Here is a 23,593-nt window from a genome sequence, read left to right on the forward strand (position 1 = left end):
TGATTTTAACCAGAGGTAAGGGTGAGGTGAAGTGACATGTCTCCAAAAATGAAAGTGATCAGGGCTGACAGATGGCTTAACAAAATGATTAAAATATAGCAAAGGAGACAGTTGTGTGCTTCAAAACAGTAATCAGCTTTACTTTTTACGATGAAGGTTCCACGGATGCACGGTGGTGAGCACTGTTGCCTCAAAACAAGAAGTTCAATTCCACCACTAGGCCAGGTTCTTTTACATGTCTTTGCATGTTTTCCCCGTGTTTGCCTGGGTTCTTTCTGGGTACTCCGGCTTCCTCCCACATTCCAAAGACAGGCAATTAGTGGGATGAGATTAATTGGTAACTCTAAATTGCTCCTCTCGCCCTAAGACAGCTGCCCACATAGCAGACAGATCTGACTTCTGGCATAGTAAGTGCTATGTCATCAGGATATGGGCCAGGCCTGGCATAGATAGCACTGTTTATGTGATGGCATGCCACACGTGGCTCGATTATGGTTTGGTTTATGTAGCCCAAGCTCATAGAACACAGGTCTTCCCCGGATCCGGCATCAAGATGGCACTTCTGACCGACTGGTGTCATGGCAGGGTGTATGTCAACCAGATGTGGGCCAGGTCTGGCAATGATGGCACTATTTATGTTCCTATTTTCCTATTTTAGTTAGAAGACCCAAATGCCATGTTGCAATACTATACAGCTATGGTAGCCAACGTTTCACATGCAAATTTGACAGGTTTGTGAGTGTACACTTTATCCAAAACCTAGTGAGGGTTTACTCATGTTTCCTACTGGGTGGCTGTAGCTCAGGAGGTAGAGCAGGTTCCCTACTGATCGGAAGGTTAGTGGTTCAATCCTTGGCTCTTCTAGTCTGCATGTCAAAAGTATAAATGTAAAGGAAGCACTCAGTTTAGAGAAAGTGGGTGAATGTGGCATGTTGTATAGAGCACTATGAGTAATCTGGGAGAGTAGAAAAGTGCTATATAAAAATCAGTCCATTCACTGTCTGAACAGAGTTTCATCATCTTACTTTGCACTATTATGTTCCGGCACATGTTGTTATTACATGGCTTGATTAAGGTATACATTAGGCTGATATCTGGGGCCAGAGCTAAAACTGTTCTGGGCCAGCACAGGGCCACCAGTGTGTCTGCAACGGGCCTTGTGCTGGCCCATGTGTGGGCCACCTCTGGCAAACCACATCTGGGCCACCAAAGGGCCATCATTCCTCGTGGTAGGTGGGCCGAGTGTAAGCACATTGTGTGGCCCAGATCCAGGCCATACCAGTGTTGCTATGTGGGTGGGATAGGCTCCAACTGTGCAACTTTTACCGTAACCACAATGCTGCTTTTTTATTCCAAATCTGAACCTAAACATATTGGTTTTATATTTTCGAACCTAACCAAAGCAAAGTGACACCTGTGTTTTTCTATGCAACTACTGGGACAAAGTATGCTTACTCAGTTGGTAAAGCTTCAATTTCCTGGTTTTGCTTTTGTTTTTGTCCACTTACCAGATGACTGATGGCCTATCAAAAGTCAATGTAGCTGATGAGCATATTTACTTTATTGGCACTTTGCAAGTCAAAGCATGCCGGAAGTCCAGCTTCTCAACTTGATAATTAAGGGCAGTTATGTATATAATGTATCTATTTTTATTCTCCAGAATTACCCAATTAAAACAAAGCATTTCCTGCTTTATTGTTACAGATGGTCAGTGTCACTTTGTTTTTGTTGCTGTTTTGCTTTGTTTTTAACGAGAGGGTGTTACAGTTGGCAATTAACTTTTTATATCTGCTAGAGACTTTTCTGTCAGGATCCTTGAATATGATAAAGGGATAAAAAAGTACAAGGAGATTAGAAAAGTGTGGATTTTTCCATAGCGAAGGCTTACTGGTGTCAGCCAGATTATAATAATAATCAGGTGTAACTGAAGCAGATACACACACACACACACACACACACACACACACACACACACACACACACACACACACACACACACACACACACACACACACACTTAGATTAAATGTTTTAAAATGCACTAGCAACAAAAAAGAACATTCTTGAAGGTTTAAAAAATCATCTCAGAAATGTACACGCACTTACAAATACTGCATATCTAATAACACGCACACACCCACACACAGATTACCAGCGCCTATCAGCTGTGGTATCGCGTCAGCCTGGTTGTGATGTTAAAAGCTCAGCCTTTGGGCTGTATGTTAAACAGATATGGAGTGGAGCATGCTAGGGATTAAAACTACAAGACACACACACATTTTTGCACACACACAAACCCGAGGGAGCGAACAGCGATAACCCAGTCATTATCATACTTTCATAATTCCATTTAAGAATTCAGCTTAGCCGCAGCAGCAGCTGGATGTTGAGGAAGTTGGCTGTGTTGAAAAATCTGAGGGTGAATTATGAGGAATCACTGTGCTAATAATGTAGAGGTACATTATTGAGAATAATATAGCTTCAGAAAAGCTCAAAGGCAAATCATAAGAAATAATTCAGATAACAACTGGTGTAAAATCCTCTTTCTGAGGAAAAAAAAGCATTTTATAGGATTTGGATGTCAGACTATAATATTATAAGGGCTTGGGAATTGGAAATAAAAGAATATAGAGCATTACTTGTAATTCATTAAAGGGCTCACTAGGAGCTCTTCAGGATGTAATGCTGACTAGAAAACAGAAATACTACATGAAAGAAAAACTTGGTAAAGGAAACAGAAATTGCTAGTATTGTCATACATTTGCATTAGGCTATACTTACTTACTACAGTACTTGCATTGGCCCAAGACTTTAAAAACTACTGTTAGCATGAGTCACAGTAAGAAAATAAGAAATTGAAAATCAAGACCTGATATGTTTTTTCTACTTAGTCTTTATTGCTAAGCTGTATCTATTGGAAACCCATATCTGTCAATTATAAGTAAAATACTAATTATTAGCAGAACTGCTTATTGGTGAATTTGTGCTACTTTTCCTAGAGTAAGAGTAAATACCCCCAAAACGTTACACTTTTTTAGCATTTGTCTGTGATTGCATCCACATGCTAATTTGCTCCACTTATTAAATGTGACCCTTAGTCTGCTAACTAAAGTAACATTGCATATGTCAGGACTTTGAAATTTTAATCCTTAAAACATCAACGACAATGTTTCAGGTTGATGCTTCTATCCAAATAATGGTCCAAGCACGAGAGGGTTGGTGGAACTGTGAATCTCTATACTTCTTGATCAGTTCATTTTCTAAGATATTTCACTTTAAAACCATCAAAACAGCAGCCTAAGAGCAAAATATCACATGGCTGCTGAAAGTTTCACAAAGAAAAGTTAATCAAGTTAATGTAAAATTGTAAAGAGCACTGTTTACCCACAATATTGAGCAGGTTTGTGTGTGTGTGTGTGTGTGTGTGTGTGTGTGTGTGTGTGTGTGTGTGTGTGTGTGTGTGTGTGTGTGTGTGTGTGCTTATAGTGTGTAGAGTGTACACATTCTGCATCTTGATGCCTGATGCAACCAAGCAACAATAACTGGGAATTATTCATCAGAAACCAAAGCCACTGAAAAATTTACTGGACCAAGAGTGTGTCCATGTGTGTCCAGCGTGATACTGTGGAACCAGAAGAAAAATAGGCCTGCTGTATCCACATGCATTTCCAAGCTTTTTTCCAAAGATGAGTTCAGATGAGTTTTTATCCGCTGTGAATAGTTCCTACCTGTAAAATGTGGCTTCCTAGGTGAGGTTCGAAGATCTCAGAGGCAATGGCGCTGGGACTTCTCCTCCGCTGGGTACCGATAGCTAAAGACACACACACGCACACAAGGAGAGAGAAAGCACAGGACAGGACAGAAGAAGACTGGTGAGACTCAGACACATTGATACGAGCAAAGCTGCACTCACACACGAATACGTGTTCACAAACACACAAACACTCACGTTTATACAGCCTAGCATGACAAAAACACACATGGCACAAGACAAGAGGAACCAGTGAGTTCAGCTCTGAACAGTCCCAATTAGTGCCACAGGTTAGCATTGTCAGTTGCACTCGCTAAATCAGCCCCATCCTTCAGGTCATATGAGCTACTAATAATACTAACAGGTTTCATTCAGTGACATCATTTGGCAAAGCAACAGCATCTAAGGAAAACGTATTTGTAATGCAACATCATTATATATTATAATTAAATACACTCTCATGCAAGCAAAGTTCAAGTATCTCTACGTGAAAAAAAATTGTTTCATAAAATCTGTAACTTCAAAATTACAAGGTTATTTATTCAATCGTCTACATTGAATAAACAAGGTTGACATTAGACCTCAATCTTTATCTAAGGTACAAAGAAAGTTCATGTTGCATTTTCTCACAGTTTATGTGACCACGGGAGTAGATGGGGTTTGAAAGTAGCCAGAACTTTAACCTCTGTATCATGAAAAGCTTCCAAGTTGATGTTTTAATCACCACCGATCATTCACAAATGCTTTTCGCAAATGCTTCCCCTCAAAGTTATTATTACCTTTTTTTAAAAAAAACATAAGTCAGTGACTACTCTTCCCATGTCCTATTATTTTTTTATTTTCTTTTTTTGCGAGTAATGCATCTCAGTAATGCATTGAGGATATATATTTTGTATCAGGAGTGTAGAAAAAGATGGAAGTTGTCACCATAGTAACCAGGAAAAAAGTTTTAAAATACGTGAAAGGCATTATATTTATGGTATTTTTTTGATCTGTCGACTGAATCTTCAACCAAACATACAACCATCAAATGCTGACTTTCACTTGCCTTTTAATCGGGACACATGAGATTGAAATTTATGCTGAGGAATGCGCAAAAAGTTTTGTGTACAGAAACACGAATCAGTAGGTCGTGACTATATTGCAGACTGTTGTGACATCAGGTTACCATTTGATAAGTTGCATAGAAAATCAACAAAAAAACTCCAAACCAATGCCGCAGTCACCAGCCCCTTTGCAAAGCTGCTAAGAAACACAAGCTGGCAACACTAAAACACCTTATGGCAGGACATGAAAACAAATAATGACCTCAAGGGCTGTCTGTACTGTCTCATCTCTCATCTTATCTCTTAAGCTCTCTTTCTGTTTTTATCCTTCAAGCCATTATTTCCACAAATATTCATGTGACCATCCATCTGCATCGTGAATTCAAAGCTGGATTCTGATGTTCTCATATGTAACATCCATTATAGTAAAACCCCACAGATATCAAAACAGTGTGAGAAGGCGGCTATAATTTGTGTACTTACAGCCCCCTATAACTGTGCACATAGCTAAAGGGGCTAAATACATCATTTATACCAAATTCATGCACCGTAAATAACTTTTTAACGGATAATGTCACAACAGCTCCTCAGTGAGTGACAGGAATATCGAGGAGGGAATCTTTTCCTCTTTCCCTTGCTTTTTTTTCTTCCTTTGCCATTTTTTCCCCTTTTTCCTCTTTTTTATTTTTAATTCTCATCTTCCTGTCCATCATTTGTTTAGCTCTAGTGAGTGAGAGAGCTAGGGAAAGGCAGAAAAGACAGACAGGAGTTGAGAGAGAGAGTGAAACAGTTTATAGCTTTCTAAAATTTCACCCTGAGGGCAAAACTCTCTCTACAGACAAAGTCAGAAAGCACAACAGCTTGAGAGATAGAGGGAGGAAAGGAGAGAAAAAGTGAGATGGTCAGTGTAAAATCTGGCCTGAGGTTAAACTGTCTTTCTCTCGCTTTCTCTTTCTCGATAGAAGACAAAAAGAAAGAGAAAAGACTGACGGTGGGAGAGAGACCTCAGTGCTGTCGCTAAGTGCATAATGTAAAGTTCAATCATTAATATAGGCCAGAAAAAGATCAATTCAACAACAGTCGGTAACTTAAAAAAAGCCTTGAACAAGATGGTTCCCAAAAGCATCTAAAGTATTCAAGCAGCCAATATGAATTTTATTTATGAATCTGCTTTTTTTCTTTTAAAGAACTTAATAAAACTATTAAAAGTCCTTTTGACTTCAAAATGAGTTTGAATGCAAAGCAAATTGAATGTATTTGTAAAAAAAAAGTGCTACCAGTTAATGTCTAAGCCTTGAGACAGCTGGAAAATGGAAATGGACAGCACAGGAGAAAAAGCAGAGTGAGACAGTGACAGAGAGCGAGACAGGCACACAGAGGGGCATTAAAGCCCACTAAAAGAGAGATTTTTGTGCCCTGAGGTAATGTTCTTCTCTCTACCCACTCTCCGTCCTCATCTCCCTGCAGACCTCATTACAGCAAATTTAAACACACACCAATAAAAACGCTCATATGCAAGACTCCCGTGTGCTTTTTTGGAAGGGGGTGGGGTTGAAGCGACAGAATTAGCTTTAATTAATGACATAACAAAATGTGCTTGTGAATGAAAGGGTTACAGAGTAAAAAGGAACACAAGGAACACAAGGAGAGAGTAGATGGGATCAAGGAGCTCAGTCTCATCTTTGTGTATAAGTATATACTTTATTTTATATATAATATATATTCATGTGAAGAAGAAATGACTATAAGCAAAAGGAGCATGCCTACATGTTGAATAGATTGTAATAGGGAAAATTTTGCTGATCAGATGAATCTTAATTTTTACTGTTACTATCTTTCAATAAAGGTGCTATATAAATAAAGTTATTATTATTATTGTGTTTCCTGCAAAAACCTGACTTTTTACCTGCAAATTGTAATTACAGGTACCCTTATTCGCAGGTCTAATTATGAAGTTGAAGTTATTATTATTAAGTGTGAGGTAAAAATCAAGGAACACTAGTTACTAGGAAGATGTTGTGTGTGAGTTAAAAAAAATACAGACAAAGAATGATGTGACACTGAGGCAACGACGATGGCATAAAAGAGAAAAAAGGACAAAAAGGGATGAGCATTGGGGGGGGGGGGGTAAATAAAAAGAAAGGTCAGAAAAAACTGAAAATAAGACCAGACTGGAAAAAAGACAATCAAAATGACCATCTCATTGGAAAGTCAATTTAACTTTGTTCTGAAAGTCAAACATTACAGCTGTTGTTAATTTATTTTCTTGTTTAATATGAAATTGGCAACAAACCAGGGATTCCTCTGCTCTGTGTGTGTGTGTGTGTGTGTGTGTGTGTGTGTAGGTGTGTGTGTGTGCGTGTGTGCGTGTGTGTGTGTGTGTAGGCTTAGAGCCTCTGCCCAGTCCTTCTCGCTGCTGGAAGGTTGGATTAAAGGAATAAACGACAACCTCCAGACTGCTGGCCAAACCCTGCAGAGGGCTGAGCGAAGAAGAAAGGGAGTGACTGTGTAGGTGAGTGTTAGAGAAGCAAAGGAATTTGTATGTGTGTGACAGAGAGTGAAGAGCGGGAATCTGTACTGTTACGCAAACAGCCAATTCAATTAGTGGTAGGTGTAAGAACATTAGAGAGAGAGACAGAGTGCAGGAGCGAGAGAGGATGTGCGAAAGGGAGAGAGAGAGAGAGAGAGAGAGGGCACCCATTTTGACAAAATGTCAGAAGCAATTTATCACGACCTAACAAAAGACCCCAGGGATAAAGTGAGAGAGAGAGAGGAGGAAGGTGTGAGGACTGAAGGAAAGGAGGGAGAGGAGGCAGGAGTGAAGCATTACTCTGGGAAAGAAACATCTACAGAATAACAGAAAGGAAGTAAGGAAAAGGAAATGAGGGATCTGTATTAAGAGAAAGAAAGGCTGCAGGAGAGGATGTAAAGTTAGAAAAGGCACCCTGTGGAAGCCCTACGCAGGAACAATGTAACGCACCAGCATGAAGGTAAACATTGCATTCATTGGACAACTCGGCAGATGATAGAGTAATGGAGGTTTAATTGAAGAAAGAAAAAATCTTTGAAAAAACATATTTCGCCGTGATGTGAGACTTGTAATAATATAGTGACTGTTCTCTTATAAAACTTTATAAAACATGGGGTTCCAATCAAGCCTGCTGGAAGATTTTACAAAGCCCAAAAAAGCTGCATAGAAGGGATTTTTATGTTTAGGTTTACAATCTTCTTCCTTACAAAGACATTGATCATGGCCTGCCATAACTGAGTAACTGCATGTGGGAAAACAAAAATATTCTCAAGCTGTTCAGCATCAGGTTTGTAAAATAATTATTAGGTGTTAATTACAGATTAATTGTGTGTGTTTGTTGCAGTAAAAGCACAAAAAACAGTATAACACAATAAAAAGATTTTACATTAAATTATGTCCTGTGTTTTATTTTCTTTAGTTTATTCATATCCCGAGACAGCTAACTGGTGCCTATTTAATAGTAAAAGTATCTGTTCTTGCTCTGATATTACATGACAGACTGCAGAAAGCACTAGACTGAGAGACACTTCTTTCTGTTACACACAACAAAGTTTACAGCTCGTCACACAAATGAGAGCCAGTCAGCCTAAAGCAGGCTCTTTCCCTCTGAAATGAGATGTTTGGGCCGATTAACTCTGACAGAGCCGCTCCACTAAACCTGCATCATTTCTCTGCTTAAACTCCTTCAGTAAGACTTTTACTGTTCAGCGCAGAGATGTTTTACAATGTAACCGCCTGAAGTCAGAGAAAAGGAGGCATGAAAGTAAAAGCAGGGAAGATGCACTCATACATAGCTTCATTGATTAACCCTCTAAGCTCTAACTAAACCTAGCCAATCACTATGTGTATTTTTTGTTTTATTAGTTAGTGGGGTTAATGTTAATTGGTGATTTTAAATTATCCATAGATGTGAATGTGAGTGCGAATGATTGTTTGTCTCTTTGCGTCCCTGCCTCTTGCCCTATGGTAGCTGAGATAGGCTCCAGCACCCCCGTGACCATAATAGGGATAAGTGGAAGATAATGGATGGATGGATATAGTTACTTAAATGCTACATGGTTAAATTTGGGGGGTTTTTTGCCAAAATTTAGGCCAGTTTTAAAGCTGATTATCATTCCATTTCAGACTCTGTACCATCAGCAAATGAATGCAGAATTGCTCATTAATTTTCTATTATTTCTATGTGTCTCATCAGTTTTCAGAAAATCAGAGCTAGAGTTAGATGAAATGTATGGATGATGTCATTGTCCCCACTTGATGCTGATGAGCTAAGTGAATAACTTTGACTTTCTTATCACATTGAAACATGTTGCTGGGAAACCCCAGGATAAAGCACCACTTAATATTTGGGAACAGCACTCCCCGACAACAGTTGTTTCGTCCAGTATGATAAACATCTCACCACACCACTAAAGCCTGCTTGGGACTGGCTCAAGAACACAGGAAAGAGTGTGGGGTGTGACCTAGCCTTCAAACTCCTTAGCATTTGTTAATGTTTCAGTCACACTACTGAAAACGGTGGTTGGATACTGCAATGCAGCCAAAATTATTACAACCATGTGGAATGAACTTGTGATCATGTTGCCTTTGAAATGGTAGCTTTGAAAATGGGGTCTGCGAACACTGGTGGTCAGTTGCCATCTTCAAAGCAACTTTGGAGTGTCAAGAAGGCAACAGAGATGGAGTCAGTTTGCTCCAAGTCTGCAACTGATTGGGGTCAAATTGGCAATTACACACAATCTTTTTGTGATAATAATAATTAGCTGTGATGAATCCACAAACGTTCCTCATTTGTTGCTGCCTGTTGCAAATCTGTTACCATCTAGACACACAGAAATTCACATTCAGTACTTAGATCCAGTCCAGCCAGAACAGCAATTGAGAAATTTCTCCATAAATAGCGACGTACTTGCTGCAGGAAGGAGACTTAAGTGCTAAATGACACAATAACACTTGGCAGCCTTGCTTACAGTGGGGCAAAAAAGTATTTAGTCAGCCACCGATTGTGCAAGTTCCCCCACTTAAAATGATGACAGAGGTCAGTAATTTGCACCAGAGGTACACTTCAACTGTGAGAGACAGAATGTGAAAAAAAAATCCATGAATTCACATGGTAGGATTTGTAAAGAATTTATTCGTAAATCAGGGTGGAAAATAAGTATTTGGTCACCTCAAACAAGGAAAATCTCTGGCTCTCACAGACCTGTAACGTCTTCTGTAAGAAGCTTTTCTGTCCCCCACTCGTTACCTGTATGAATGGCACCTGTTTGAACTCATCATCTGTATAAAAGACACCTGTCCACAGCCTCAAACAGTCAGACTCCAAACTCCGCCATGGCCAAGACCAAAGAGCTTTCGAAGGACACCAGGAAAAGTATTGTAGACCTGCACCAGACTGGGAAGAGTGAATCTACAATAGGCAAGCAGCTTGGTGTGAAAAAAATCAACTGTGGGAGCAATCATCAGAAAATGGAAGACATACAAGACCACTGATAATCTCCCTCGATCTGGGGCTCCACGCAAGATCTCATCCCGTGGGGTCAAAATGATCATGAGAACGGTGAGCAAAGATCCCAGAACCACACGGGGGGACCTGGTGAATGACCTGCAGAGAGCTGGGACCAAAGTAACAAAGGTCACCATCAGTAACACACTACAACGGCAGGGAATCAAATCCCGCAGTGCCAGACGTGTTCCGCTGCTGAAGCCAGTGCATGTCCAGGCCCGTCTGAAGTTTGCCAGAGAGCACATGGATGATACAGCAGAGGATTGGGAGAATGTCATGTGGTCAGATGAAACCAAAGTAGAACTTTTTGGTATAAACTCAACTCGTCGTGTTTGGAGGAAGAAGAATACTGAGTTGCATCCCAAGAACACCATACCTACTGTGAAGCATGGGGGTGGAAACATCATGCTATGGGGCTGTTTTTCTGCCAAGGGGACAGGACGACTGATCCGTGTTAAGGACAGAATGAATGGGGCCATGTATCGTGAGATTTTGAGCCAAAACCTCCTTCCATCAGTGAGAACTTTGAAGATGAAACGAGGCTGGGTCTTCCAACATGACAATGATCCAAAACACACCGCCCGGGCAACAAAGGAGTGGCTCCGTAAGAAGCATTTGAAAGTCCTGGAGTGGCCTAGCCAGTCTCCAGACCTCAACCCCATAGAAAATCTGTGGCGGGACTTGAAAGTCCGTGTTGCTCGGCGACAGCCCCAAAACATCACTGCTCTCGAGAAGATCTGCATGGAGGAATGGGCCAAAATACCAGCTACTGTGTGTGCAAACCTGGTAAAGACCTATAGTAAACGTTTGACCTCTGTTATTGCCAACAAAGGTTATGTTACAAAGTATTGAGTTGTATTTTTGTTATTGACCAAATACTTATTTTCCACCCTGATTTACGAATAAATTCTTTACAAATCCTACCATGTGGATTCATGGATTTTTTTTTCACATTCTGTCTCTCACAGTTGAAGTGTACCTCTGGTGCAAATTACTGACCTCTGTCATCATTTTAGGTGGGGGAACTTGCACAATCGGTGGCTGACTAAATACTTTTTTGCCCCACTGTATGTGCAAGATTATAACCAGATTATGTCCAGTTGGTTACCATTGTCATTGTTTGTGAGTTCTGATTCAGATAAAAGGTATCATAAATTTTAAATTTAGATTACTTAAAATCCACAATTTGTCAGTTTTTTGCAATTTAGTTTTCATTGTTTGTGGTGCTAATAGTGTTACAGATTATCAGTGTGATTCTGGCAGAGATGCAGTAAGATAACCGTGTTTGTTCAAAAAGTTTTTTTTTAAAATAATCGCTTGTCATTTGCATTATTATCGATGGTTTACTCATTTATTTAAAATATTTAATGAATGGGTCATTGTTCTTCCCTCTTTGGCATTTGTGTGTCCAATTTGTGAAAGCACATGGCAGAGAGACTAAAGCATCATCTCTCTCCTATAGCCTAACTATGTACAACACAATGACACACAAACACACCCACACACAGAGTATCACTTAAGTTATGACTTTTTCTTGATTTTCTGTTCTTAAGTTCATTTTCTTTCTCTCTCTCTCTCTGGAGTTAAACTGATGGTTCTTCCAGACTTCCAGACTGCACACACACAAACACACACATGCACGGCCTCCTGCATGCGTCTGAATGTGTGCGTACCATCATCTTTGCTGTCTCTCCACTTGGCCGAGTGCCAGCTGGTGTGTGTTGGAATCAAGGACAAGGGAGGACACAGAGAGAGCCAGAGAGTGTGAGGGGGTAAAGCAACAGAGTGACAACAAGGAGGAAGAAAAATGGAGTCAAAGAGGAGGACAGCTCAATGGATTGATAGAAAATGTAAGTGGTAGTAAAGGGAACAACTGGGAAATGCAATGACAGGAAATGAACAGAAAATCTGGGATATACTGAAAAAATTTTCCCCTCAGATTCCACTCATTTTTTTATTACAGTAAAAATATTAAAGAAGCTATTTAAGCTTTGTATTCATAGTATGAAAATTGAGATTGAAGTACATAAAACCGGGCAAAATTTGTCCTTTTTAATTTTTCCATCATCTTTTGAACCCTCATATCTTGTGTGCAGAAGAGCTGAAAAAAAAATGATTTCAAATTATTTGAGAAATTGCAAAAACATCTATTACCACTATTTTTTCTACTACCAATTCTGCCATTGTTTTCATGGAATATATCATAGTTCAATAGCAAATAATGCATGAGTTTAACGTCTATAACATGGAGGAACAGAAACAAGTGTTGCTCTCAATAAAACTGCTGCAGCAACTGGATGTTCCCCTCTAAAGTAAGTAAGCGAAAGGGACCGGCCCTCTTGTGCCAAGTTTTCACAAACGCAAAATGCAATGAAGCAACAAATTGCAACGACAGCATCTGAGGAGGCTGTCACTCAAGAGGTAGTTGGTGGTTGTATGTTACTGCATTAGTAGCAGTCACATTTACCAAAGGTAGGTGACCCACTACCTCTGCATGTCAGTGGTTTAGTCTTCCTCAGTCTGCAAGTCAAAGTATTGCCCCGGACGCATTTATGTGAGTGTGCTTAGGTTAATAAAAACAAAACACCTCTATGAATGAGCGGTTGTGTAAATGAGGCTAAAGTGCTTAAATTGCTTAGTAACTGTATCATTTGTAATAGAGCTATTTGTTTCCAATAACTCATAGATTCTGAGCTGCTGCTGTTTAAAAAAAAATCACATTTGAAATCGATTAAATGCATTAATCAAGAAATGAATCAGAACATTAATCCATAATGACAATATTCATCAATCATGACCCTGATTAAAGTAGCTCCACATAAACTTACTAGCAATAAAATGCTGGTTGCACATTATTGCCTAAGTAGCAATCACATACAGTATAACAGTCACAGCGGCCATTTTTGTGCACTAAATACTTTTTCTTTCCAAAGCAGGAATTCAACTGTTAATGGGATATTTGTTAGAGTGAGAGCACTTATAGTAAAAATAAAATATGCAAATTAGAAAAAAAAAACTAATCATGACATATACTGACTTAACTGAGCAAGTCAAAACTGTCATCTTTATGCGTATCTGCATTTAAAGTTAGGAGACTGAGACCAATAATTCAAATGTTTTTTAAATTTTTGCTATTATAAATCAAAATTTTGGCACACGCTGCTGTCTTTGGGCTAATGATTTAATCCTAAATCCACTGTTTATTGTAAGTAAATTACTAGCAGTAAATGTTTGTCCCTCTCTATGGAGTTGAGTATGGCAGCATCTTTCCCCCATATACAAAAGAGAGAAGCTCTATTCACAGAGCAGCAGTAAATTCATATATCTGCAGGATTATAGAGCAGCCAAAACCTATGTTGAGTTATTAAAGTTTAGGGTGAAAAGCATCCCAGGTTTGAATGATTTCTCTTCAATATGCAAAGACATTGAGTCTTATACTCAACCAAAGTTTCAAGAAGGAATCACTTGTAGATTAGACAAAAAGGCATTCTGATTATTTACATGCATGTAATGCATTACACCTAACAGCAGTCAAAGATTTTATACGTGTTTATGACAATCAAACACAGATGACATGTTCACACTCTTGAGAGCCTTCAGAGTGCAGTCAAAACGTATTTGTGCCCAAAATGCTGACTTTAAATAATCTTATTACATGTGCATGTACAATGTAGTACCAAGCTCGTTTTTTCTTTCATTATTTACTTGAATAAATAAGCCTCTCATTTGCTATATATAAGCTACATTTCACTCAGAATTATTGCTTCATGTGTACGAGAATAATTTGTGTGTGTGTGTGTGTGTGTTTGTGCGTCAATCTAGTGTGTTTGCTGTCAGTCTATAACCTCGTGAGATTTGAGGTTTCTCTTGTGTCTGAATTTGTACATGATCGCCTTGTGTCTCTCTTACACACACACACACACACACACACACACACACGCACACGCACACGCACACGCACACGCACACGCACACACGGAGCGGGGGCTCAGTGAGGCAGGAAGGTATTGGCACTGAGGGAATACAAGGAGCAGACAGTAATTAGGAACCAGCCTACTGTACCATAGGCGCATGCACACACACAATCCTAGAAACCAGATATGTTCTTGGGTACACACACAACCTAGACACACACACAGAGTGTAATTAGGTAGGGGCCTTGATGCCCCAGTGGCGAACTGAACAAGCCCCTGAATACCCTCACTGGGAATGGTTGAATGCCATAATACGTGGGAAAGGGGCATGAACAGACACACACACGCACACACATTAATTAAGTGGCAGCCTACTGTGCGTGAAGGGAACAAGGTGGTAGACGGCCGCAGCGGGAGTGTATGTGGACCAGCAGCAGTCAGGATTAACACAAGTCGACCTGCCAGCGGCGAGCACCACCACATGCTTGTTCACTGCTTTTCTTCAAGCTTTCGTCATTTCCTGTTTAGTCATCATCAGAATCAAAAACCCACCTCGTGAAACACGTACTATTGTGTTAAAAAAATCTGTGTGTATGAATTAAACTAGTTCTTCTATATATAAGTAAAACAGAGAAAATATTAAGTGATGTGTTGATGTAAAAGTAATTTTTCTCATCCGGGCAATTGGAGCTCTTTGAGAATCAGCGTAAATTATCTGTAAAACTCTGTTCTGTATGAAAGTAATGGGTTAAACTTATCTCAGCTCTGAGCCAAGCTGCTGAAGCAACTAACAGAGGGAGTGAAGGCAAAATGGAGTGATGTAGGATGGGTTAGAAAATGCATTACAGGTTTACCTATGCAACCAAAGCCTGGGATATCCATTAACAGCCAACAGTCCACTACAAAGCACTGTAAGGTTAGGAGATTGCTTTTATATGCTTTATTTTCTGTCTATGATTGTACTTTTCTTCATAACATGATAACATTTGTTGCAGAGGAAGATTAGTTGGTATGCAAAAACCTTGTGTGCCATTACTCTACACTAATCCCTGGGAAAGAATCTCTGTAGCTTGTATAACAGATTGTAATTCATTGAAGTGAGATTTGAAGTGTCACAGAAAAGGTTTATCAGTTTTACAACTTCAATAACAAGTCAGAGTAAGGAGCTCTTGAAAGGAAAAGAAGTAACTGAACTGTTAAAGCTTAAAAACATTTTATTGATGGAGGAAACAGTAATCCTGGGTATTAGTGACATAGTTTAGGCCATTTACTGCGCTATGGTATAAGCAGGTATGGTGGTCGATTCTCATATCAGTTTTGTGATTTTGTGAATTTCACCTACATACACATAAATATTATAAGCTTTCAGTGAAGTCTTCATGCAAAAAAGAAAGGTCACGATGACTTCCTGTCGCTTGAGTTTCTGAGTTTACCCCACCAACTGCACATCCTGTTCTCACATCACGGGCGCTTCGAGGCACGAACATCGACTTTTCTTCTTCTGACAGAACTACTTTAACAAGTTTCAAATTTTAAATTGTAAAAGCGCTACTTACTTTTCAAGAAAACTTGCCACATTTAAGATACTAAATAATGAAGCATTATTGTCTGTTAGAAACTTCATTTGGCATGTCGGGGTATTTTAGACTCTGGCTGGTAAAGCAAATGAAGTGAGCAGACACACTGCTGTTCTCCTTGGTGTTAATCTGCTGTTAATTTGTCTGGACTGTAACATGAGACAGAGTGAGCTGCAGGAGTTTAGAGTGAAGCTGTTAGTCATTAATTTAACAGACTCGGAGGTGAACGAGGCCACATGTCTCCATTATTCTCTGTCACACTGTCACCACACATAATAACTTCACCAAAGGGCTCAGTCTATCTCTCGCTCGGTGTATGTGTGTGTGTGTTGGTATTTCACTATATCTACATGAATATAGTGTCTTTCTGCATGTATTTAACAGTTCATTAAAAAAAATATTCTGGCATTGATGCTAAATGAAAAGCCAGGAGGTTATAGTTCTATTTATTCATTGCTTTGCTTTGGTTAATTTCATGAACATTGAGGATGTTGATTTTGGATGGTTGGAAGTACAGAAAGACCCTCTTGTTGGACTTAGCATTTGTTAAAGTTTGGTTTTAATGTTGCTTTTGCTCATAGTGTTCTGTCCTCACTAGATGTGGGCGTGATTTAGCTTATCCAGTTTGACAGACAGTGAACAGAATGAGAAGAAGAGAATGCTTTGAACTGAGATTCTTCTTTACTTCGATCTGCATCTCCAGTTTACAGGCCATGTTACTGAGGCTTCTTATACATGGTATCCTTTATCCATTTTCATTACTCTCCTTTCTCTTTTCTTTTTGTAAAACTAAATAAACACAAAACAGATAATTACCTTCTCATTCACTGAACATACATAATGTACTAATTGAAACTTAGTTTTCATGACAACCAGCAAAAAACATAAATCTTAAGGTTGCCTAAATTAAACATAAACATCACCTTCAGTTAACTAGCATTATTGATCATAGCAAGTTAGCAAACACATGCTAATATACAGTCGCTAGCACACAAGTAGCTTTACAAATGAGTAATGACCACACAGCTGAAATAGTAACTCAGCATATGCACATTACACATACATCACAAATCAGATAGTTAAGGTTATAGTATGTAATGAAAACTTACAGGCATGCGTGGGCAAAAGTTTCACCTCCACTGAGCACTTGTAGCAAACTAGCTGGGCATAACAACTTCCCAAGTACCTACTGTGGCCACAAGAGGGTGCCAAATCATACAAACAAAAGCATATTACCACATTGAAGTTATACCAACACACATAGCTTAATTTCACTTGGAGTTTGGTTAGGATTAAGCACGGAAATCTTCCTATTTTGGATGAATTTAAAACCACAAAGATTTATTTTTCCCGTTAACCAAGCTAACTACTTTGGCTAACTTTGTGATTTTTATCTTGAAAGACGCTGACTAAATAAACTTACTGAAATGTTTTGTTCCACATCTACCGTTTCTTTGGAGAAATATGAGATATATTTATCTCAAAGCTAAAAGTGTTGCCCTCATGTCAACACTAAAGAGAACATGACATGACAGAGAATGAGTCCTAAACCCTGGAACCCTGATTGCAGCTCGCACTGGGGTGGGTGGGCTCTAGCAGGGTTGGCTGCCTGTCGCCTCTGGTCCTCGTTGACCCCCACCCCCTGGCAGGAGAAGAAGGTGAGCTGCCCATCTGGGGCCTTCGTCCTTCTCCTGCTGGGATGTGTGGCCTCAGGTCTCTGGTACTCTTGGGGGCTGCCAATGGCCGGCCCGGTTCTCTTGGATCCATCTCTGTCTGCCTCTGGCTCCTGGGGGGTGTTATTGTGACTTCTCAGCCTCATTTTCAAGTACACTTCCTGACACAGGTGCAGTAGTTGGTGACATTGTGCATTTCTATCTGTACTCTATCCTTGTGTCCCTCACGCCCCTTTTTTTCTCCTGCCTGTCCTGCCTAGGACACTGTCATACTGTATACCACATCTAATGTAATAACTGAAATAACACAAATAAAAGAAAGCAGAAATAAGCAGATAAACCCTGATGAAACATTCTGATTGCTCTAATGCATTCCTCAAGACAAGAAGGTTCAGTTGTGTAACTAAAACGTCTTCCTCTAAAGGGTCTCCTCAACAATGAATGTAAACAAGAGCAGGACAAATTTCTTAGTGAGTCAGAAGTGTTTCAGAGTGAACCCTCTGACTCTTGATGCATTTTCTGATATTATATTTGATTGCAAATTTGCTAGCAAATCGCCTTAAATAGCAACCCTTAGCAATGAGCTGCAGTCATCTTTTCACCTCGTTTTACCACTGATTACTGAGAACTGTAGAACCTGATCTTGAATGTGCTCCCTCTCGGTCCATGGAGGAAACTACCTCCGCAGTAAAAATTAATGATCTTTGACAAACTGTCTGACAAGAGAGATATGGGTGATGCAAGGTAAAGGATTGACAAAGTAAGAAAAGAGGAGCTCAAAAGAGGGGAATTCTCACAGCTTTCTCTGTCTCTTCATTTCTATGGCTTTCTATCTTTCTTTTTTTGCCTTCTATCTCTGGATCCCTATTGAGACATAAGCTGCACAGATGAACATTACATACTGGACAGAAAACAGCTGAATGCCACCGATGATTAGAGGAGAGATGGATGGAAGGAGAAGAAGAGACATTAAGAAGAAAGAGTGAGAGTCAAAGAGAGGAATGGAGAGGCCGAGGCAGAGAAGGAGGAGGTGGATGTTAATTAATTATACGCCATCAGGGTCTAAATCATTTTCTTTTAAATGTGGAGTTGTCACAGTGTCTCATATTAAACCCTCAGAACTGATTTTGAAGAAAAAGGTTTCCACATCAAGAAATAATTTGGAAAGTCCTTATTGTGCAGCTGTGGCATAGCAACAGAGCTAAGGCTTAGAATAGAACTGATTAAGGCAAAGAATTAAGACAATTTCAGTAACAAAGCACGCTTAAAAAAAGCATTATAATCGTAATATTTTATTACATCACTGACTAGTTTTAGTTTTATGAATACTAAAACCAACGCTACATCAATCTATGAACTATGAACTCTGAGATTAGTTAGAATTGTGACTTTAATCTCGGACCCCCAATTACATAACAAAGATTTACAAAGACCCAAAAACACCCAAAGGTCCAACTCATACTTTGTGTCCATGGTGTTTATGGCCTCAATATTAGCATGGTGGACATTGCAATGTTGGGTTTTGAAGCCTTTGCATTTTTCACACAGAATATTCAATCAGTAAAATGATCAATATCACTTTAATTTGATCAAACTCTGTGATTGTTATATATCTCTCATTATGGCAGGGGTCGGCAACCTGCGGCTCCGGAGCCGCATGCGGCTTTAGTCCTTCTACTGTGGCTCCGCGTGGTTTGGGGAAATAAATTAAAAGTATTTAGTTGAAGTGTATTTTATTTATATTAGTTCTTTTTAACGTGTAGTTCTAAATTGGAAGATTATTGTGATATTGAAATATAAAAATACAATTATATTTTATTATTTTTTCATCGCTCAAAATAAGCGTCACACTCGCGGAAGCCGGTGTACGAAACGCCGTGCATTTATCGAGACTTTCAACCCCAGGTAGGCAAATTATGGATCTTTGGATCCACATTATGTCAGCAGCTGTTCTCCACCGTGCACTCTGTTAAAAACAAACACCGCTCACGCCTCACAGACGACAGCTTACAGTCCTGCATAAAGATGAAAGTGACTTCGTACATCCCCGATTTGCAGACGCTGTGCGCAGAGGTTCAGGAGCAGAAGTCCCATTGTAAACATATCACGGTACTTTTCACACGGTTGCTGTACGCATACAGCCAGCTGTAGCTTTTCAGCTCACAGCCAACACACACCAACACAACAGCAGAGAGAGCACAGACGTAAAGGCGGGGAGGTGTGATTGCGGGTGCCGCTCAGGTGCGTCCGCCTCCCCTACAGACCACGCCCCGCCACACATATTAATCAGGTGAAATACATATTCAGGCAGAATTTTGCAAACATCTATTTTTAAATGTTTTAGCAGCATAGTGCTTTTATTTTTTAAAAGTCAGGTCAAGGCTCTAAAAGCCCAAAGGCGATATAAGGGTGGCGGCTCACAACTGTTTTTGTTTGCATGGATCATTTTAGTTCAGCTTTCCTTTTGTTATATTTCTTTAAGAGTTCAAAATGTGTTAATTACATAAATAAAATGTAATTTTCTCTGTAGCACTTCATGGATTTCATAAGCAACACAGCTTAGTTGTTTACACAAAGCATAAAGGTAAAAAACAACATATACAGTGTTATCTTCATTTTAGATATCAAAAAATATTTGCAGCTCCCAGTGTTTTCGATTGCGTGGAAACCAGGTCCAAATGGCTCTTTGGGTGTGAAAGGTTGCAGACCCCTGCATTATGGAGTACTGCACATCTAAATGTTGCACTTCTGTCACATCTTGGTCTTCTGTGGTATCAGGTCACATTAGAAATAAATGGCAGGACTTAGAGTACACTGAGTGGTAGAATAAATCCATCCATCTGCTTCCGCTTATCCTTTTCAGGGTCGTGGGGGGCGCTGGAGCCTATCCCAGCTGTCATAGGGCGAAAGGCGGGGTACACCCTGGACAGGTCGCCAGTCTGTCGCAGGGCTAACACATAGGGACAGACAACCATTCACACTCACATTCACTCCTAGTGGCAATTTGGATTATCCAATTAACCTATCCCCACAAGCTGCATGTCTTTGGATGGTGGGAGGAAGCCGGAGTACCCGGAGGGAACCCACGCAAACACGGGGAGAACATGCAAACTCCACACAGAAAGACCCCGGCCTGATGGTGGAAGACTGTTGAACTTGTATGGCAATACATGCCTCTGGTTGCGTCGACCACTTTGCATAATAACAACTTGAGGAGGCAGTAAAAAGACTAGTAGCAGTGTGAAAATTAACTCAAAATGATGTTTGGGTGTTTTTTTGCTCTTAATTAATCTGCCACTGTGCTCACGTTAGCCTGATCTGATGGGAGAGTCAGAGCTTAAGCAACCTGGTGTCTTAAACACAGAGAGAGTGTTTAAGACAGAGCAGGGCAGAGAGAGTTACTGCAGTCCTTATCAGAGTCCAGTTCTTATCTGCAGGTCTGATCCGCACACACCCACACACTTTATTAACTGCAGCACAATACAAGCCTGCAGTGTTTGCGATGGAGAGAAAGAAAGAGGAAAACAAATGCCCTCTCTTCAACTATTTTATTGGAAGTGAAAAACAGGCTGTGTGTGTGTGTGTGTGTGTGTGTGTGTGTGTGTGTGTGTGTGTGTGTGTGTGTGTGTGTGTGTGTGTGTGTGTGTGTGTGTGTGTGTGAGAGAGAGAGAGAGTTCATCCAGAACAGCAAAAGAACAGAAAACAGCAGACTGAAACGAGGCTGTGAGCCACAACCCAGTATTTACCTGACACTAAAGACAATCTTTACATCCAACACACAATCTGAAAGGGTCTCTATACCAACCATCATATATGTGAGTGCTGTAATACTAAGAAAGCAATTTAAGAGAATGATTACCTTCACCTGTGAGGCGTTTTCAGATATCACAGATCACATAAGAATATATCCCTGCCCTTGTTGTTTGAAATGAACTATTAAATCAATCCACACATTTGACTCTCCAAGTTCAGTTTTCACTTTAGTTATAAGAGGGGAACATTTACCGTAGATTGCATAAATATATATTATTTATAGCTCTTTTCAAAACCATGATGTCTTCATCTGATGAATTAAATGTACAACATAGTTTTGGCAGGAGGCAGAGGTTTTGGCTGCTGGTGTTCAATGATTTCATTCAGTTCCAGGAAGTAAAAAGTGAAGCTTAAAATAGTTCCAGACGGTTCAATGTCACAACTTTTATAGCAGAGGGGATTCGGTGCCAGAGCAGCTTTTACTGTTCAACTGCAGTGATGGAGGACAAGTGGTGAAGGAGTAAAAGTAGGACTGAGAATGTATAACAAAAAAAAGATGGAAGGTAATGTGGGGAAAGAAAGCACAAACAGCTTATAGTAGCAGAAAGGGGAAAGAAGGGATTCAGAGGAGGCTGATCTGGAGAAGATGAGCAAAGGGAGACCAAATTTGCGAAAGGTTTACCTTGAAAATAAGAGGAGCAGATGAAAAGAAGAGGAGGCATGGTAGTCCATCAGGATAAAACTGGGTCATAACAGAGGATGGTTGAATGTAAGAACAAATTGGCAAAGGGAATTAAAGAGGGACTGACAGAAAGTGAAGATTGACAGAAGGAGGTAAAGACATGGTGGACAAAGAGAAAGGGAAAAGGCTGGAGGGTAGGAAAGGAAGAAAGATGAGTGCCAGAGAGTCATTTTTAGAGTTGGCTTGATTCCCAGGAGAGGAAACGCCGAGAAGGTCGAAACCACAATCTGACAAAAGGAGTCAGCCAACAAATGAACTAATAAAAGAATATAAGAATAAATCAAGACATTGATTTTTCTTTTTTACATCATCGGTGTGGTTTCTTGCTCACAGGTGAAGTCATCATCAATCATCAACCTATTTCTCTATGAGGAGAAAGTGTCCCAGCATGTTTGGTAGCATATGGTGCACTGTGTCTATGGAATACTTAAGCCACCTGCTGTGCAACACTAAATCTACTTAAAGACCCGTCTTTGACCAACTTTATCTTTAAGGCTGTTTTTCTTATCACTCGTTTCCTGTAGAGTCTTTAATAATTTCACTGGGCATTATTAGTAAGGCTACGTTCACACTGCAGGCGAAAGCGCATCAAATCCGACTTTTTTGACCCTATGTGACCCATATCCGATCATGGTATGACAGTGTGAACAGCACAAATCCGATATTTTCAAATCTGACCTGGGTCACTTTCGTATGTGGTACTGAATCCGATACATATCCAATGTTTTAGAAAGCGACAGCTGTTTGAACGGTCATGTCGCATGACACCCGTCTTTTACGTCACTGACACAAGACAGACGCCAATTATCAGCGCCTGAGAAGACATCGTTAACGCTTCCTGGCCATCCAGTGTAGATGTCAGTGAAACTGTTGGGAAGACAGCGTTGGAGAAACGTGAACATTTTATTTGTACTGTATAATCTGCAGATTCTGACAGAAATCTGCAACTATCCTTTGAAGCACCGCTCCTCTAAAACAGCAATAAGGATCATTATTAGGCCACATGTAAATAACACAATAGCTTTATAACTTAAAGCAAAATTGGTAAACGTAAAGTCTGAAACAAGTCTTTATATTAAGGGCCATCAGTCAAACAATACTGTTTGGTCTGGGTCTAAACAGAGCGCGTTGTGTGTGACGTCTTTTTTTGCACATGCGGGCCGCTTTGAGGGTTCACACTAGAGCACGTTTGCTGTCACATTTTATTTGTAGTGTGAACAAGCAGACAAAAAAATCAGATTTGATCAAAAAATCTAAATTGAGCATTAAGACCTGCAGTGTGAATGTTGCCTTAGGGTTCATTGTAAAGACGTAGAAAACTTACTAGAAAATCCAGTTCTTGACCCTCAAAACGTCAAAGACCGACTCTCTGGTTGACGCCAAAAAACCTTTATAGAATGGATCTTCTTTTCTTTCTGCTGTACAAAAAATAACCCCTGGTCTACCATATTAAAATGGTCACAGTATCAGTATGACCACTCAACAAAAGAGGTAAGAGGCACTCTAAAAACAGGTAAAATTTCAGCACTTTACCCTTTAGGTTTTAGTGGAGTAATAAGAACAGAAGTGGACTGCAAAGAGAACTGCTTGGTTCATCCAC

General features: G+C 39.9%; 1 protein-coding gene across 1 annotated transcript in view; it reads right to left on the bottom strand.

The window, feature by feature from the left end:
• npas3 (neuronal PAS domain protein 3) overlaps positions 1–23,593 on the bottom strand; it is a 385,275-nt gene that overhangs the window by 165,482 nt on the left and 196,200 nt on the right. Inside the window, exon 5 of the mRNA XM_085391470.1 lies at positions 3,729–3,811. Within this exon, the coding sequence (XP_085247596.1) occupies positions 3,729–3,811 (83 nt within the window). The remainder of the gene's footprint in view (positions 1–3,728; positions 3,812–23,593) is intronic.

This window comes from Rhamphochromis longiceps, linkage group LG19 (genome assembly GCF_057381845.1).
Source record: "Rhamphochromis longiceps isolate RC_006_pf linkage group LG19, R_longiceps_female_GT1.1, whole genome shotgun sequence".
Classification (NCBI taxonomy): Eukaryota; Metazoa; Chordata; class Actinopteri; order Cichliformes; family Cichlidae; genus Rhamphochromis; species Rhamphochromis longiceps.